At 46.0% G+C, this 19,698-nt stretch overlaps 2 protein-coding genes across 3 annotated transcripts in view; one reads left to right on the plus strand and one right to left on the minus strand.

Moving 5' to 3' along the window:
• The window catches only part of SLC36A1 (solute carrier family 36 member 1), a 69,808-nt gene that overhangs the window by 39,472 nt on the left and 10,638 nt on the right, over positions 1 to 19,698 (plus strand). The window contains exon 11 of one of the 2 annotated variants that reach the window (XM_063085406.1): positions 18,618 to 18,691. The exons of the other annotated variant lie outside the window; for it this stretch is intronic. Within the exon in view, the coding sequence (XP_062941476.1) occupies positions 18,618 to 18,631 (14 nt within the window). The 3' untranslated portion in view covers positions 18,632 to 18,691. Of the gene's footprint in view, positions 1 to 18,617; positions 18,692 to 19,698 lie in introns of those variants that run through there. 2 annotated transcript variants of the gene reach the window in all.
• FAT2 (FAT atypical cadherin 2) overlaps positions 13,083 to 19,698 on the minus strand; it is a 60,095-nt gene continuing 53,479 nt past the window's right edge. The window contains exons 21-23 of the mRNA XM_063085402.1: positions 17,164 to 17,314; positions 15,150 to 15,607; positions 13,083 to 14,089 (exon numbers count right to left, since the gene is read on the minus strand). Of these exons, the coding sequence (XP_062941472.1) occupies positions 13,557 to 14,089; positions 15,150 to 15,607; positions 17,164 to 17,314 (1,142 nt within the window). The 3' untranslated portion in view covers positions 13,083 to 13,556. The remainder of the gene's footprint in view (positions 14,090 to 15,149; positions 15,608 to 17,163; positions 17,315 to 19,698) is intronic.

Here is a 19,698-nt window from a genome sequence, read left to right on the forward strand (position 1 = left end):
GTATGTTATGTGCCTGCATGCGTGTACATTTCCAGCATGATGGAGAGATGTGGATTGTTCCAGAGCTTGTAGAAGATCTTGTTTTGGGTTCTGCACATAGATCATGTGTTAAAATTTTTCTTTTCAGTAAATGAATTTTATTTTTTATTTTTGAGAGCTTGAAGTCTGTGTTATTGTTTTCATACCTTCTCTTTCTTTTTACATCACTCATATCCCTTTACTAGATCTTAGGGTTAAAATGTTTTCTAACTTATGCCACAGAGTTCATACAAGAGCTAGTGCAAACACTAGAACCATCCATGACATTGAGAGGTGCCCCCCAAAAGGGACCAGGAATTTGTTGTTGTCGTTGTTAGACAATGTGGTCCCTAAATCTCCTGCTTCTCTTGAAAACTTGAATAAGAGTTGTCAACCCTCTCTGTGCTATCAGATGACCCTACACTACATAACAGGTGTGATGGTCAGTTTTAAGTGTCAACTTGGTTGTTCAATTAAACACGAATCTAGGTGTTGCTGTGAAGATATGTTGTAAATGTGGTTAACTTCTACTATCAGTTGCCTTAAAGTAAAAAAGATTATCCTCCATATGGTGGGAGGGCCACATACCATCAGTTGAAAGTCCTTTAGAGCAAAACTGAAGTTTCCCTAAGGAAGAAATTCTGCCTCAAGACTGCAGCATCAGGTCCTGCATGAGAGTTTCCAGCCTATTGGCCTGCCCTGTGAATTTTGGACATGCCAGTCCCTCACAATCACATAAGCCAGCCCTTGGAATTACTGTGCGTGGGTGTGTACGTATACATATATACATATATGTTGTGTGTGTGTATATATATCCTGCTGGTTCTGTTTCTCTAAAGAACTGTGACACAACAGGTAACACCCAACTTTCTCAAAATGTGGAGATTGATTTCAGGACAGGACAGTGGAAGAGGTGACTCTCCTGTTTTTGTTACATGTAAGAGGAATAGTAGGGCCATCTGAGCTGTCCCTTAAATGATTAGAAAACTAATTTTTTTGGTTACTGAATTAAATGTGTTTAAAAGCAGAGCCTTCAAGGAACACTATTAAAGTATAACACTTTGCAAAGAGAGAGAGGTGGGGAGTGTATTATGACCATTTTCATTATCTGTATTATTTCTGCAACTGGAAGGTCAATGGGATTCAGACTATTCCAGGCCACCAACCAGTAAGTGGCAGGCATGGGATACACATGCAAGCCGTCTAGTTCCAGAACCCAAGACTTCCTAAGGCACCAGCTGTCTAGCCCTCTTTGCTGCAGTTGCAGGAGGGAGGTCCACCTTGAGGGATTGCTTTGAGGGTTAGAGAGAATGTTGTAAAGTGCCATGTGTCGTAAGCGTGAAGGGCTTAAGGAAACATTTTCTGAAATGTTAGCTGACTTGAGGAAAACCGAGGCTCAGAAGGAGTTCTACTTGTTTGGCTATGCATTCATTCATTATGTTCGTACCTTGCTCACTTCTATTGTGCAGAGCACTCAACTTTTTGTGAGTTGTCTGCCTCGTCAGATGTTTTTTATTCCTCCTCACATTCATACCTGGTGGCTGAAGTCTCTCCTTCCCGATAGCTGGGCCCTCCAGGTAAGTCCACTGCACTGCTGGAGTGACAGTGGACGGGCCCGTGACTAGGCAGGCTGCTTCCTCACACTCAGCTCACTGCAGATGCCATGCTAAGAAACTGTCTTTAATGGGTGTATTTTATGAGACCCTTGGCCATTGGTCTCTCGCTTCTTTTTAAAAAAATTATATGTATGTTTACAAATAATAAAATTCATCTGTTTTTCAAGTGTGCAGTTCCATGCCTTTTACATGCAGTCATCTGACCACCATCTCAATCAAGATATAGAGTGTTTCCTTTACTCCAAAAAGTTCCTTTGTGTCCCTCTGCAATCAATCTCATTCCCACGCCACTCAGCCCTTGACAACCACTGATCTGTTTTTTCTCTCTTCAGTTTCACCTTTTCTAGAGTGTCATGTAAAAGGAACCATCAAGTATCTAGATTCACAAGAAGGTGCAAAGAAACATACAGGGAGGTCTGGTGCACCCTTCACCCGGTCTTCCCAGTGTTAACATCTTGGATAAATATAGTACATTATCAAACCAGGAAATTGTCCTTGGCACAATCCACAGAGCTCATGCAGATTTCTCCAGTTATACGTGCTCTCATTTGTGTGTGTGTGTATAGCTGTATGCAGTTTTATCATGTGTAGCTTCGTGTACACTGCCACCACAGTCAAGATGCCTAGCTGTACCATCATCACAAGCCTCCTGCAGGCTACCCATTTATAGACACACTCCCTTTGCTCCTCCACATCCCTAACCCCTGGCAGCCACTAACCTGTTCTTCGTCTCTCTAATTATGCTATTTCATAAATGTTATATAAACTGAATTATGCTGTTTGTATCCTTTTGAGATTGCCTTCTTTCACTCAGTATAATTTCCTTGATGTTTATCCAAGTTGTTGCATGTGTCAATAGTTTGTTCCTTTTTATTGTTGAGTAGCATTTCATGGTACTGATGTCTAACCTTTTAACCGTTGAAGAGAATTTGCATAGTTTTCAGGTTTGGCTATTACAAATAAAGCTGATGAGAATATCTCTGCATGAAAATACATTTATATTTCTCTGGGATACATGCCCAAGAGTGCAATTGCTGAGTTGTATGGTAAGTCCATTTTTAGTTTTAGAAGGAACTTTCAACCATTTTCTAGAGTGGCTGTACCATTTTACATTTCCACCAGCAATGTGCAAGTATGAGTGATCCATTTTCTCTGGATCCTTGCCAGCTGCTATGGTTTGAATATCCCCTCCCAAACTCATGCTGAAATTTAATTGCCATGGTAACAATGTTGAAAGGTGATTAGTTCATGAGAGCTGTGCCCTAGTGAATGGATTAACGTTGTTACCACAGGAGTGAGTTATCATGGGAATGGGTTCCTAAGAAAAAGGATGAGTTTGGCCAGATTTCATTTCTGTTTTGCGTGCTCTCTTTTGCCCTCAACGATGGGATGACACAGCACAAAGGCCCTCACCGGATGCTGGTGCCATGCTGTTGGACTTCCCAGCCTCCAGAACCGTGAGCCAAATAAACTGCTGTTGTTTGTAAATAAACCTATCTGTGATATTCTGTTATAGCAGCAGAAAACAGATGAAGATGTCAGCATTTGGTGTTGTCACTATTTTTTTATCTTAAGCAATTGTCAGATCTTGTGTTTTGTTAGATTTATACCTATGTATTTAATTTTCTTTGGAGCAGTTGTAAATGGTAATGTGTTTTTTTTAAAATTTCAGTTTCTGCATGTTCATTGGTCATATATAGAAATGCAGTTGATTTTTGTGTGTTAATTTTATATTCTGTGACCTTTCTTTATTCAATAATTCTGAGTTTTTTATTAGATTTCTTGGGATTTTCTTTGTGGACAACCATGTTGTCTGCAAATAGAGATAGTTGTATTTCTTCTTTTCCAATTTGTACACCTTTCCTCCCTCCCCTTCTTTCTTCTTTGCCTTATTGCAATGGTTACAGCTTCCGGTACTATGTTGGAAAACAGTGGTGAGAATGAACATCTTATCTTGTCCCTGATATTACAGGGAAAGCATTCAGTCTTTTGCTTTTAGTATGATGTAAGCTGTAAGATTTTTATAGAAGTTTCCTGCTGTTCCTATACTGAGATAATTTTTTTTTATTGTGAATGGGTGTTAAATTTTGTCAAATACTTTTTCTACATCAATTGATATGATTATATAATTTATCTTTTTTCACCTGTTGGTATGGTGGATTACATTGATTTTTGAATATTGAACCAGCCTTAGTTACCTGGAATAAATCCTACTTGGTATGAAAATTATTCTTTTTATACATTGTTAGATTGTCTTTTGTTTTTTCCTCACCCTCATATTTATTCTGACAGATATAGAATCCAGAATGGTGTCTTTTTATAAATGTGCAAAACCATATGCTGTAACTGCTATTTTTGGCATTAGCATACTTTTGTCAGAGCCTGGATACCCAGCTGCTATGGTGTCATATAAAGGCTGTGTGTATTTTTTTAGGACACAATTTCTTAACCTTGCTATTATTGATATTTGGGGCCGGGTAACTTTGTTGTGGGGGCTTTCCTGTGCATTGTAGGAGGTTTAACAGCATCTCTGGCCTCTTCTCACTAGATGCCAGTTGCAGCCAGGATATTGATACCCAAAAACATCTCCAGAAATTGCCAAATATCCCCTTGGCAGGGGTGAGGAGGGTGGGGTGAGTGGAAATCGCCCCCCTGCCATGTTGAGAACCAATGCCTTAGTACATTTAGCTCCTAGTCCCCACCTTCCTTTAGCTGGGATGTCCTTTTATGTTGGCCATGGAACAAAGGTAAATGTGTGGATATGGGTACTACACAAATATTTGCTTTTTTAATAGTAATGGTAAAATATCTAACAGCTTTTGGTCATTTACTATGCCAACTATGCTAAGCACTTTACCTATGTTACTTCCTTTAATACTCAAGTCCTGTGAGGGAAAGAGCTGGTAATCCCACTTGGCAAACTGAAACATAAAAGGTTAAATAACTTGCCCAAGGTCACATGTTTTCTAAGTGGTGAAGCCAGGTCTGTGTGACTTCAAGTCTCACATCTTTGCCCCTGGGATCACCTTGCCTGCGACCTGATCCTATCATTTTTTTACCTCACCCCCTTCAGTGAACACAGTGAATTTGCAAGCCCTAGTCTGGGTAGCTAAGATATCCCACATTCTGACCCTGCCTGCTTTGCTGGCCTGCCTTCTGCAAGGGTCTTCATAAAGTGTGTGGGAAAATAGAATTAAAAGATCCACGAACTTTTTGAAGGTCCCTCAAATAAGCCCCCCATTCCCACCCATGAGAACTACCCACTATTGCCCAAGTACTTAATACCTTGAGGACTTCACCATGGGTTGTTCCCTTAACCCAGGTGGTCCTTCTTTCTGTGCTAAATCTGAAGTTCAACATTAAGACCCAGCTCAGATGGCTGCTCCTCTCTGGAATCTTCTCTGACCAGGCCAGTCAGAGTTTATGACTCCCTCCTCAGCAATGCTGTGATGTTCCTTCTCTGGTTAGCTGCATACCTGCCTGGGCTGGAGAGGTGTGATTACATGGCCACTTTCCCTAGATTATGAGCTTCTTGAGGGCACTGACCAAGTCAGATTGGCTCTCTTCCCACTGCCTGCACATGGGGCTAATCATATATCTGGAACTGGCTGGTTACTAAGTTCAGCATAGTCTCTGTCAGTAGCAAATGATGCCCTGACCTGGTCAGGAGTTGACATCACTATATTATGAGTTTTGTATCAATCTAACCACGCACTTTCCTTGTTTGGACCCTGTGGATTTATTGAGGAATTTTGAGAAAATCCTAAAGGTGGTCTTTCTCCAGCCTGATCCCTGAGGAAGTTCCTGCTCTTCATTTAGTGAAAGAGCTGGTGCCTCTCCTCAAGATGGAGCAGGCAGAGGCTGCCTGAGGACGCCAAGATCTGTCCTTAGACAGTGCAACTTGGGCTATTGATCAGCACCTGGGCCAGCACCTTTGCAGGTTGGGAGCTCACCAGTTCATCAAGTTGTAAAAAGATTGGCCGTTCTATACTGAACTAGCTGTGGGCCTTGGGCAAGTCACTCCACATGTTAAAATGTCACATATTGTATCTTTTAAAAAATTTCCCCCTTTCACTCTTTTAGAATCTCCATAGTCTTCAGTCCAAAAGACAGCAGTTTTCCCCCAAGGCCTTTGGCCCTCCCTTTCGCCCACCCCAGGTACTCACTTTTTCGGGGTTCTAGCCATGGCTTCAGGCCTCCCTCCAAGAACTCACGTGTGTCCCTCCAGAGCACTGCTGTGATTTCTGGAAAACACACCTGACCTTTCTATAAAGCCTTGAGAAACACACGTGTGATGACAACTGTGCTAACTCCCTTTGCTCCTCTGGCACCTGAAGGGAGCAGCTTCACTGTCCTGGGGAGTTCCAGTAGCCTTTCCCTCCCTGTGGAAGCTGCCTTCTCCTCATCCTGAAGCTGTTCTTCCCAGGACACGGTGGTCAGTCCTCCCTCCCAGGCTGCTCTCCCTTGGCAGCACCCACAGTTGCTGTGTCACTCTTAAGGTCTGGCCCCCAAACTGGAAGCAGGGTTACAGGAGAGGCCTGGAGTTGAGCAGACTCCCACCTCCCCAAAGCTGGCCACTCTGGCTGTATTAATGCCACCTAGAATTAGAGCGGTGTTCATGGCTTGCACTGAACGCAGCCCTTCAAGTCACACTTCCTGCTCCCCAGCAGTCCTCTGGTGTCCTGTATTTGTAATTTGTTTCATGACCCCAAATGTAAGGCATAGATCTGGAGTCAGGCAGTCCTGGTTTGGAATCCCAACCCTGTCCACTCATGAACTCAGTGGCTTCACTTATTTAAGCTACTAACAGAAGTTACAAGCTACTTAATTTCTTGGTTCCTCCATCTGTAAACGGAGATGATTGATAGTACCTATCTTGTGAGGCTTTTGTAGGGGTTAAGTGAGATAAGACATGCTAAGTGTTTGCACAGCACCTGACACATAGCTCAGTAAGAGGTGGCTGCAGAGGTGAGATGGCTGGGGGCTGATAGTAGTGAGGGTTGTTGTGGTGAACTGTAAAATCTGCCTGCTGTGTCAGACTCAGGGCATTTGGAATCAGAGGCCCAGTGGCTTGAGACGGGAAGATTTCCCTGAAAACCTTTGGTCTTCCTGGGCTCAGTAAGCTGGGTCTTTATCCCAGAGCACCCTCTGGTGGCTGATCTGAGAAGATGCAGGCTCAGGAGGACAAAGGGAAGGAGGTGATTGTGGGAGGGAAGGATAGGTGGGCTGGGTAGAGAGCGAGTCACCCGTCCTGGGGAAGGCGATGCAGGGTGGTGCTGTGCAGAGAGCCCCTGAGTGTGGGTCTTATCTGTGTGAAATTCTGGCTGTGGGAACTCAGACAAACCCCTTCTCTGTGGGACTGGGGTGAGAAACATCAGGAATGACGAGGATGACCAGATCAGTTTCCCAAAGATGATTAGGGGGACCCTGGACAGTCATTTTTAAAAATCTCAATAGTTACGTATTTTCATTTGTGTAAGAAAAAATAGTAACTCTCAAATCCTTTCATTAATGGCTATTATCATTTTAAGATGAATAAAAATATTTTTAAAAAATTTATACTTAAAGAAAATGATCAAGTAGATAATAGTACAAGTGGTATTCTATGAGGGCAAAAATCATCAAAGTGGTAAGCAAAACAATGGATATTTGGGCAACATTGGACTGGATTATTTGTAATTTCCTGCACAATCCTGCTATATTTCCTAATAAGTTAATCCTATCTATATTTCCTATTACAATGACCACCATTTATTTTTTATGCTTCAATAAGCTCTTTACATTCACATTTATTCCTCACAATAATATTATGAGGTAGCTATTATGATTATTATTTACTGTCTTCATTTTACTGAAAAATGAGAGGCCCAACTGAACTTTGACAAAGGAGCAAAGGAAAAGATGGTCTTTTCAACAAATGGTGCTGGAACAACTGGACATCCACATGCAAAAATGAATCTTGACTCAGACCTTACATCCTTCACAAAAATTAACCCCCAATAGACCACAGACCTAAATGTAAAATGCAAAACTATAAAACTCCTAGAAGATAACATAGGAGAGAATCTAGATGACCTTGGGTTTGGCGATGAGTTTTTACATACAGCACCAGAGGCACAATCCATGAAAGAAAAAATCTATTAGCTGGATTTCATTAAAATTAAAACTTTCTGCTCTGCAAAAGACACTGCCAAGGGAATGAAAAGACGAGCCAGAGAATGGGAGAAAATATTTGCAAAAGACACATCTGGTAAAGGAATGTTATCTAAAGTATACGAAGAACTCTTTAAATTCAACAACAAGGAAACACACAACCTGATTTAAAAATGGGCCAAACACTGTAACAGCCATCTCACTTAAGGAGATAAACAGATGGCAAATAGACATATGAAAAGATGTTCCACATCATTTGTCATCAGGTAATTTTGCAAATAAGAGCACTGAGGCACTACTACACAGCTATTAGAATGACCCAAATCCAGGACAATGACAGCACCAAGTACTGGTGGAGCTGTGTGACAGCAAGACCTCTTGCTCACTGCTGCTGGGAAGGCAAAATGGTACAGACATTCTGGAAGACAGTTTGGTGGTTTCCTGTAACACTAAACATACTCTCACCATATGATCCAGGGCAAGCTCCTTGGTATTTACCCTAAGGAACTGAAAACTTATGTCCACACAAAAACCTGCACACAGATGTTTACAGTGGCTTTATTCATAACTGCCGAAACTTGAAACCAACTGAAATGTCCTTCAGGAGGTGAATGGATAAATAAACTGTGGTACTTTTGGACAATGGGATATTATTCAGCACTAAAAAGAAATGGGCTATAAAGCCATGAAAAACATGGAGGAAACTTAAATACATATTACTAAGTGAAAGAAGCCAGTCTGAAAAGGTTACAAACTGTACGATTCTACCTATATGACGTTCTGGAAAAAGCAAAACTATAGAGACATTAAAAAGATCAGTGGTTGCCAGGGGTTGGGGGGTGGAAGGGTAAATCGGCAGAGCACAGAGGATTCTTAGGGCAGGGAAACTGCTCTGTATACGATGATGGTGGATTCGTGTCATTATACATTTGTCCAAACCCATAGAATGCACAGCACCAAGAGTGAACCCTCATGAAAACTATGGACCCTGGGTGATAATGATGTGTCAGCGTAGGTTCATCCATTGTAAAAAATGCACCACTCTGGTGGAGGATGTTGATAATAGGGGAGGCTGTGCATGTGTGAGGGGGGTGGGTATATGGGAAATCTCTGTCTTTCTGCTTAATTTTGCTGAACCTAAAATGGCTTTAAAAAATAAGGTCGTAAAAAAAAAAATGAGAGGCTAAGTCATACCTGCTCAACAGGCCACCTAGTTACTATGTGACAGAGCTGGGTTTGGAATCAAGCCCATTCAACCCCAGAGCCACAGCCTGCTGTGGTGTCTCCCACTGTTTTAGTCCGTTTGTGTTGCTATAACAGAAATACCTGAGACTGGGTAATTTATAAGGAAAAGAGATTTATTTGGCTTACGATTCTGGGACAGCTGCATCTGGCATGGGCCTCAGACTGCTTCTACTCATGGCAGAAAAGTGGCAGGCAGCTGGCGGGTACAAGCAGATCACATGATGAGAGGAAGCAAGAGAGAAGAAGCAAGAGAGAGAGAGAGAAGGTGCCAGGGTCTTTTTAAGCAATAAGCTCTCGCAGGAACTAATAGAGCGAGAACTCACTCATTAATCCCCCCTCCCCCAGGGAGAGCATTAATCCATTCATGAGGGATCTGCTCCCATGACTCAATCAGTTTCCAACACTGCCACATTGGAGATCAAATTTCCACATGAGTTCTGGAGGGGACAACAGATCCAAACTCCATCATTTCGCCCCTGGCCCCCCAAAACTTATGTCACTCTTACATACAAAATACAATCATTCTATCCCAACAGTCCGAAAAGTCTTAGCTTGCTCCAGCACCAACCTAAAAGTCCAAAGTCTCATCTGAGACCAAAAGCAAAAGTCCTTCTACCTGTGAACCTGAAAAAACCAAATTTATCTACTGCCAAGATACAACGGTGGAACAGACATTGGGTACACATTCCCATTCCAAAAGGAAAGAATAGGCCAGAAGAAAGGAGAAACAGGCCGCAAACAAGTCCAAAACCCAGAAGGGCAGACATTATGTCTTAAAGCTCCAAAATAATGTTCTTTGACTCCAAGTCCTGCATCCTGGTCACAACTAGGCATCTGGGCCACCAAAGCATCAGGCAGCCTCATTCCCACAGCTCTGCCAGGTACAGCCCAGTGGGCTGCACTGGTGCCTGCAACTTTTCCAGGCCGGTGTCCCACTCTGGTAGTTCCATAAGTCTGGGGTTTCCATGGTGGTCCTGTGGCCTTGGCTCTACTAGACATTTCCCTGGTGGGGGCTCCCTCTGGGGGCTCCAACCCCACTTTCCTGCTTGGCATTGCTCTAGTAGATGGCCTCAGTAGTGGCTCTGCCCCTGCAGCAGGTCTCTGCCTGGGCCCCCAGGCTTTTCCATACATCCTCTGGAATCTGGGTGGAGGCTGCCACGCCTCCACTGCTCTCACGTCCTGCCAGTCTGCAGACTTAACACAACATGGACGCCACTGAGGTTTCAGGATTCTACTCTCCAGAGCTGCTGCATGGACTATACTTGGGGCTGCTCCAGCCCAAGCAGCTGGGACGCAGGGAGCAGGTTCCCAAGGGAAGCTGTGCGCCAGGTCTGTCCTCCAGGATAACTCAGTCCTTCTAGGCCTCAGGGTCTGTGATGGGTGGGGCACCCTTCCAGAGTTCTCAAATGCCTGCAGGGCATTTTTTCCATTGTCCTGGTTCTTAGCATCTGGCTGCCTCACTGCCAAGATAATGTCTTTAGCAAACAGTTTATCACTTTCACCCTTGCATTTTTCTCCTGCTCTCCACTTCTCTACCACATGGCCAGGCTGCAAATTTTCCAAAACTTTACGCTCTGCTTCCCTTTTAAATTCTGGCTTTATATTATGCCTTTGCTGCCATAACTCAGAGTAGGCTGTTAGAAGTAGCCATGCAGCATCCTTAATGCTTTGCTGCTTAGAAATTTCTTTGGCCAAATGCTCTGGTTTACAACTCTTAAGTTCCAAGTTCCACAAAGCCCAAGGGCATGGACACAATGCAGCCAGGTTCCTTGCTATGGTGTAGCAAGGGTTATCTTTTGTCCAATTCCCAATAAGTCCCTCTTTTCTATCTGAGACCTCATCATCTGCATGGCCTTTACTGTCCACATTTCTATCAGCATTCTGCTCGCCACCACGTAAGTCTCTAAGACATTCCAAACTTTCCCTCATCTTTTTCTCTTCTTCTAAGTCCTCCAAACTTCTCCAACCTTTGCCCATTACCCAGTTCCAAAGCTGCATCCACATTTCCAGGTATCTGTTTAGCAACACCCCACTTCTGGTACCAATTTTCTGTTTTAGTCCGTTTCTGTTGCTATAACAGAAATACCTGAGACTGGGTAGTTTATAAGGAAAAGAGGTTTATTTGGCTTATGATTCTGGGACAGCTGCATCTGGCATGGGCCTCAGGCTGCTTCTACTCATGGTGGAAAGTGTCAGGCAGCCTGCAGGTACAAGCAGATCACATGGCGAGAGGAAGTAAGAGAGAGGAAGCAAGAGAGAGAGAGAGAAGGTGCCAGGGTCTTTTTAAGCAATGAGCTCTTGCGGGAACTAATAGAGCGAGAACTCACTCATTAATCCCCCCTCCCCCAGGGAGAGCATTAATCCATTCATGAGGGATCTTCTCCCATGACTCAATCAGTTTCCAACACTGCCACATTGGAGATCAAATTTCCACATGAGTTTTGGAGGGGACAACAGATTCAAACTCCATCACCCACAGACGTGCCTTCTCTGCCCAAATGGATGAGGAACTCGACAGAAGGCTCTGGGTTTTCCAGTCTTGACATTTCCACAGTTGCCTGGTGAAGTCACATTCAGCTGGGCCTCAGGGTGAGCTGTGGAGTAGCAGCCACAGGCTGACTCTGAGCACCAGGAGAGCTGGCTTCCCAAGACCTGTGATTGTAAGTCTGCTCCGCCAACAGTGCAATGTAGTGCAGAGAACTTGCCAGGGCAGGAGAGTCTTGTCCCTAGGCCTTTGGCTATCCTGTTAGTTAGCGAACTCTGCACTCAGAGCCTCAACATGCCCATCTTTTAATTGAGGAGCTTGAACCACCACAGATAGTTGTATCAGAGTTGGAGGCTTTTTTTCCAAATAGTTTCCTAGAGGTTCTCTTTTGTGTGTCTGGGGCAGGGCTCAGGAACCTACTTTAGCAGTTTTGCCAGGTTTGGGAATCACTGTACTTGATGATCTCTAGGGTCTCTTCCAGCTCCCAAATTCATGGAATCTTAGGTTGGCCTGTAGACCCTTGTGTCCCTCCTGGGACCCAACTCCAAACAGGCTATGTGACACAGAAAATAACAGTAAAAAAGATACTTTATTGTTTAAAAAAAAAAAAAAAAACAAATGACCAATGAAACTGTGCATCCTGTCACTCACGCTCACAGTCACACGCACAGCTGCAAGCCACTCACACAAACACGCTCTCACCCACACAGCTCCCTCTCGCTGAAGCAGCAGCCCCATGGGTGACAGTCTCTATTGCTCTTGCTTTTGACTTTTGTCTCCAGAAACAACACACGTGAAAAGGCAGTGGACCGAGGGAGGGACTGCAGGGGAGTGATGAGACTACCAGAGGGCACAGTGGCTTCTGGTCCCCGCCACTCCTGGCTACATACACTGCACATTTGTACACACGTACCATACATGGGCACCCACATGTGTAGACAGGTGCCCACACTGACCCTCCATGCATAGGGTTAAGTCACTGTGGGTAACACTTGACTGGCAGGCATCTGAGATGGGGAGGCAGGAGCAGGCGGGGCACCCAGCCTGGACACTCAACTTTCCGGCTCCCTGCCTCCACCTGCCTCAATGTTTTGAGTTCCTTGTGTCTAGGGAAGAAAAATCCCTTTGGGGAAAGTCATCCAGACAGCAAGGTTGAAAAGTGCCTAAGAATTTTTTAAATGAAGAATTATTTCCTTCCTGCCTTTGGCCAAAAGTGCCTGGGAAACTTGGGGTGAAGAACCCAGAGTTCCATGAGGTCTGAATCCTTTAACTATGAAAGTTCAGTGCTTTGCAGGATCCTGGCAGGCCCTGGCTGGTAGAAGGTCGTATGACTTTAAGAGGCGGAGCAAGTTCCTCTGAGTCTGGGCTAGCTGAGCGGACACCTCTGGGAGACTGGGGCCCAAGTGATGCTCCTTGGAGCCCTTGATCACCATTCTACCTCTGGTGCCTAGTGCAGCACCTGACATGGAGCAGACACTTGACAAATTTGCAATGACAGTACGAATGAGGCAGGGTGCACAGGTGACTCTCACACCTGCTCACCTGCTGCTCACTTCTCAGCCCTTAGGAGGATGACGTGGCCCTCCAGGGTCCAGTAACCCTGGACCTTGGCTCTGTAGTGAGTGTCATGGTTGCCTGGCAGGCACAAGCCTGCCTGCTTCCAGAATGGAGCTGTGGGCAGGTGTAAGAAATTGTCCCGGCAAAGCTGGCCCAGTGGTTCAGGCCCCACCTCTCTGGGGACTGAAAGATGGCAAATCAATGAGACAGGCCGTCTTTTGCCCATACCAGGAGTCAGCTGTCCCTGATTTTCCAGGGTGCCTGCTATGCGTCCCCTCTCTCCTGGGGCCCTAGTGCTGTTTCTGGAGCTCTCCCTTCCACTTCCCTCTACCCTCAGGGACTAGCTGAGGGACCAGAAGAGCACATTTTAAGGGGTGGCAGCCTGGACTGGGCATGGGGGCTTCCTTCCTACTTCCCCAGCCACACTCAACTCACTCCCTACGAGACATGACTCCCACCTGCCTTCCCCTGAGAATAGGAAGCTAAAACATGACCTCCTCACAGCTCCCGTAATCGCTCTCCACCATGTCGGAGCCCTCATAGTTGGCGGGGCCCTGGGGCTGGCCCCGGCTGGAGGGAGGCCCCCCCTCCATCTCGCAGTCGGCATAAGAGGGCCCAGCCCGGCTGAGGCGCATACTCACCCCCTTGTAGCCCCCCTCTGCCGGGCAGGGCCCTCCCCCACCCTGCCGGAACTGTGAGTGGTAGTAGCTGATGGCCGTGTACTCGTTGAGACGGGGGGCAAGCAGGCAATCCCGGGGACTGGGGGGCCGGGAGGGCATCAGATCTTCCAGGTTCTGGTTGCTGTAACGTGGAGACAGGGGTGCCCGCTTGTTTTCCAGCTCCAGGGGGAAGGGGAACCCCCCATAAAGGGCAGTGGGCTCTGGCATCACGGCTGGGGTTGGGTGGCAGTCAGATGAGGGCGGCAGAGGGCCCTGGGTGGCTTCAGAGGAGGGGTATTCCCAGCGTTCCTTCCTGGAGTAGGTAGGGGGCCAGACCGTGGTTCCACCAGGGTACACTGAAATGGAACAGCAAGATAGGGTGAGCTCTGAATCTCCCTGGTGAAAGTTGCAGCTGGCCCTGTAGCTACTATATATAACTTAGCATGTGGGGGGATGGCTCAAGGAGTGGGTGGTATGTGCCTGTCTATGCATGTTGTCTTTGGCAGTTTAGGTCCATATATAGAAACCAGTGGTGGCAAGTTCAAGGCCGGAGGTTTAACCCAAAGCCCACCCACCTTGCAAATCTCTGCCACTGATCCCAGGGTCATTGAACAAGGAAGGAATATGAATGGTCCCTGCAGTCCACCCCCACTGCTGGATACAGCAGCTCCATCCCAAGTCCCACTGGTGAGTTTCATTTCCTTGAAGGAAACAAGACACTGTTTGTACTCGGTGGTGTGATGGCATCTATCAGAGAGAGAGATGAAATGAGATGTGCCTGGAAATCAGAGGACCATGAGTACTTGTTGCTAGCCCTGTCTCTGATACTGATTAGTTGGATGAGTCAGAACAAGTCAGTTCATCTTTAAGGGCACCAGTTACCCTATCAACAAATAGTTAGTGAAAATGCCTTTGTAACTACTGGTGAATATGCCAGACAATGTAAAGTGCTTTACAAATTCACCCCCCTTTTGAGCCCTCCTCTAGGCCAGCCAGCTCTGGCTCAAGGCTGCTGCACCTCCAGATTGGGCAACTAGAAGCTTGGACTACTGCATCTCTTTCCCTTCCCAGAAAAGCACAGATGTGCATAAGTCCCCTTTGCACTCTGAGAATTCTACCCAACCCTATCCAGGGTCTACACGTTTCTGCCGTGAACACTAATCCTATGGAATGACTTGGAATTTAGAGGAATGGATTGTGGTGTAGCAGAATGAGCCACAAACTCTGAGTTGAGAGACCTAGCATCTAGTCCAGCTATTAGTGCACTGTGACCTTGAACACATTCCTTCATGTCCCATGCCAAGGGACTGGGACTGGATGGTGGCTAAAAATGCTTGTGCCTCAAGTAGAGGAGTATTTAGGTCTACCACCCCATTTCATCAATTCCAGAGGCTAAGGGCCTCTGGCTATACTGACCCATATTCTCGCCTGACCAGGTTCTCTTGATGATGGACCCATTGCCAGAGTGGGAAGAGATCGCAGCTGGTGGGAGTCTGGGAGGCACACTGCAGACCACTGGCCGTTGCTTAGAGCTGGGTCCGAAAGTGACGAGTTCATTTGGAACTGAGGTCTTGCTAGGCTCTGGTTGGTTCAAGTCGTTGCAGGAGCTGGTGCTCAGGGGGTTGAGCTCGATGGTAGGCATGGCTTGGGTGTCAACGCCAATGCTCCTGGCTAAGAGGTCTGGATCCTCCATGGCCACAGGCTTATGAGACTTACAACGGCGGCAATAGAAGAGAAGCCCGGCAGTGCTTACAATGATGAACAGTATGGCCACTACGATGATCAGTAACTCCTGCTGCCCCCAGTCCCCACTTTTGATATCAGGAGTGACCAGGCAGTGTCCTTCTGAGCACCCCCTTGCTTCCATTTCACACCTGCACAGAGAAGTGGTCAGGGGGCCAAGTCATTACACTGCCCTTTCTGGGTCCCATCTTACAAAGATCTATGGGATAGAGACACCCACCCTCAAGCCTAACCTCTCCCATTTTATACACATACACAAAAACAATTATCAAATGTGTCAACATCAGAACTTTCCATCTTCCACCAGTAAAGTATGAGCCTCGGCTATATTCTCATTTGTTTCCATTAGGATATGGGCTCTAGGCATGCCCATTATTTTCCACCCATGAGATGTAGGCATCAGATATACTCTCCACCAGTGAGATCAGATTTCCAACCATGCTACTGCAGTAGAGGCATCCGGCACACCCAACTGTCCTCTAGCAATAATGTCAGGGTCCCAGATACAGGTCAGTAGTTGCTTAGCAATTGTGACCAGGCACCCGTGTTACCTGCTGTTCTTCACCAGGAGGTCACAGGAACTCAACATGGTCCTGCACAGATCAGCTACCTTACACTGGGCAACTTGCTCAGAGAAAGTGCTTGAAAGCATATGACTTTTCAGATTGGCATTTCATAGTGTAAGATTCCTAGGAAACATCTATGGCTAGCTTTATCCACTTTTGAGGAATATTGGGAAAGTTTCTCCCTTCCCATTTGAGTCCAAATCATCTCTCAGTGTCTGAAATTTCACCTACAGTTTGTCCTTTTGTGTTAAATGTTGCTTCCCCAAGTTTCTCTTTTAAAATGCAAACATCACTTTCAGCCATGAAGTGTCCTCCCCCACATCTGATAAATAGATAGCATTCCCTACTGCAAACCAGGGCATGAAGTAGGGCAGGAAATGCCAGTTGCTGAGAAAAAGGACTTGGGTCATCAACACATGGGGTAATTGTGGGCAAGCCCTTTCCCTCTCTGGGCCTCAGTTTCCCCATCTGTAAAATGAATGAGTGGGCTACATTGACTCATATACAGGCTGATAGCAAGGGGTCCTCTGGGAGCTTGTGAAAAATAGAATCCAGGCCCATTCTTGGGTAGGGTCCAGGAAACTATATTTTTCCCAAGTTTGGGAGCAATAAAACCATATAATTGCTGAAGTCTCTTTACCTCTAGGATTCTGGGAATGATTCTTTTCCCCTTTCAACCCCTACAGCCCAGCACAGTGCAAGGCACAGACAGCTTGTGGTGGGTTCCAGACAGAGCAGTGCCTATACCAGGTGGAATCATTTTCCCCAGGCCACTTTCTGGGAAGTCACAGACCAGAGCAAGAGAATAAAACTTCGGCCATTTTCAGACTTCAGCAAAGATCAGAACCACCTGAGGAGCTGGTTAGAAGTGCAGATTCTGGAGCCCCAACCGATGGGTCTGATTCAGTAGGTTCAGAACAGGGCTTGGGAAATCTGTCTTTTTAATAAGCACCTTCTTCCCAAAGTTTTCTGATGCAGATGGTTGGAAAAGTTAGGTCTCTGGAGCATTCAGCTCCTGGCCGCCCAGTGGCCTCTCTAGAGGTCAGAGTGCAAAGGTCATCCCCTAATGGTGCCAAACCCTGGGTGAGGAGCCAGTGGCAGGTGGCCTCTCCTGTGCTTACCTATCTCCTGTGTATGGGTGAGGGCAGTTACAGGAAGCTCCTTCAGGGGAGGAGACACAAGTTCCACCTTCCAGGCAGGGTGCAGAAGTGCAGTTCTCCCTTCGTTCACAATGCTTGCCAGAGAACGGTGGGTGACACTTGCAGATGTAGCCTGGGAGAAGGAGGGGGAAAGTGAGAGTGCATTGGCCTGGCAGTTGGGGAGACTCTCAGCATGTCTGCAGACTCGTGTGTTAATGCAGCCATTCAATCACCATTCAGTAATTGAGTGCCTCCTGTGCGCTGAGCACTGTGCTGGGCATTGGTGCCCTGCTGACCAATAGCACTAGGTCCCTGCTGTCAAACAACTTACAGTCCAGCAGAGAAACAGGCGTCTCAAGAGCAGTAATGAACATAATAATAATAAACACTTATGTAGTACTAGTCGCTGTTCTAAGCATCTTTGTGTATTAGCTCATTTGATACTTATGATGATCCCGGGATCAGTTACTGTTACCATCCTCATCAGGGGCAGGTACAAGGAAATGGCAGCTGAGGAAAGGAGACAAAGAATGTATGACATTTGCTAAAGGTCACACAGCTAGTCAATGGCCAAACTGGGATTCAAACCTAGAACAATATCAATATCTCAGTAATACAGTAAAATTAGTCTTATTGGAGGGAAATGTTGGGTGGGGAGGGGGGAGCTAGCTTAGCCTTATATTTCAGTTGAGACCTGAAGGATGAGCAGAAATTGGCCAGGCAAGAAGGTAGAGGGGCAAAGAGAAAGGAGTTTCAGGCTGAGGGGAAGAGCATGTGCAAAGGCTCAGAGAGGCTGTGGCATGTTCTAGGAGCTAAAACTACAGCAGGATGGGCCAGCCTAGTGAGGAACAGGGTGGGTATGAGCTACAGGGCTGGGAGGTGGGGGGCCAGAGCATCAGGGAAGTGTAGGCCCCCTGCAGGGATGCAAACTCAATCCTAGCAGCAGGTGGTGGGGGTGAGGGGATGAGAGGCTGGGAACTGAATGATTCTAAGCAGGAGAGTGGCATGCGCACATCTGCATTGTATAGAGATGGAAGATGGAAGTAGGGAGAGAAGCTGGAGAAGAATAGGGAATTGGCTGATGCAGTAGGAAAAGTGAAAGGAAATGGGGGCTTGGGTCAGAGTGATGGCAGTGGGGATATTTGCAGGTAGAAATGACAGTACGAGGGCCGAGCCCGTGGCGCACTTGGGAGAGTGAGGCACTGGGAGCGCAGCGACGCTCCCGCCGCGGGTTTGGATCCTATATAGGAATGGCCGGTGCACTCACTGGCTGAGTGCTGGTCACGAAAAGGACAAAAAAAAAAAAAAAAAAAAAAAAAGAAATGACAGTACGATTAGCCAGACAAAAATCAGAAAATGGGAGTTGCTGTCTGCTGCTAAGATTTCTACTACAGATGCAAAAATCTTCACACTTTTCACCTGTCTGATTGTGGCAGCCAAGACTGAATAGAGGATACAGAGGGAAAAGATGGAGAGAGAATTTTTGCAACTTGGGAAGACAGTGAAGAGCCAGTTTTACTCCAGAGAAGATCCCAAAATTTGAGTTTACACAAGAAATGTTGGGAAATATCCTCTATCCCCCTCACCTGGTTGATTATGCCTTTAAAAACTTAAAGTTCTAACTAATTAAAAGCATTCCAGTGACTTCCAAAAAAAAAGAAGAAGAAGAAAAGAAAATGGGATAATGCCAAGTGTTAACACGGATGTGGGCACAAGGGAAACTCAGGCATGGTTGGTGAAATCTAGACTGTTGCGGCCATGCTGAGAGCAATTTAGCCCTATTTAGTCAAAATAACTATTTGCATACTGTGGGCACGTGACTTCCTCCCTGAGTGTGGGGTGTACGTGTGTGTGTGAAGGGAACTCTCACACAGGTTCATAAGGAGACACACCTGAGGATGTTCGCTGCGGCACTGTTGGTGGAGATGGGAGTTTGAAGCCATGGGGTGTGTGTCGTTGGGAGCGTGGAGGGGGGAAATGTAAGTGCATGCACACCATAAAGCATTTAGCCACAAATAAAAGCACCGAATAAGAATTGCTCGTGGCAGCATGGACACATCTTAAAAATACGTTGCTGAGTGAAAGTGTAAAAATTATATGCCATTTACGTAAATTAAAAATTCAAGCATGTGAAAAACAATAATATGCATTTTGCAAGAACTCATTCAAAACCTTTAACTGTTTGCCTCTGGAGTTGGGGAATGGAGTACAGGTTAAAGGGGAATGAGAAAGAGACTTTGCAGGGACCAGAGATGACACTAGGTATATGATGAACTCAACCTTCTATATGAACCCTTCTATAAGAACCCTAACCCTGCTCTCCCTCATCCCCCCAAAAGTAGAAAGACAGTTTTTGTTGAAGGAGAAGGAAGACTCCTGGCTTCCCCTAGTGAGGACCTAGCAGATCCCAATCTGTTACACACAAGATAGTGAGGGGAAGAGAGGGAAATTTGGAATTGGGAAGATCTCCACTGAGATCTCCACCCTTAACATGCCTCTCCGACTTAAAAGCCACGT

The sequence above is a fragment of the Cynocephalus volans genome, chromosome 2 (assembly GCF_027409185.1).
Source record: "Cynocephalus volans isolate mCynVol1 chromosome 2, mCynVol1.pri, whole genome shotgun sequence".
Taxonomy (NCBI): Eukaryota; Metazoa; Chordata; class Mammalia; order Dermoptera; family Cynocephalidae; genus Cynocephalus; species Cynocephalus volans.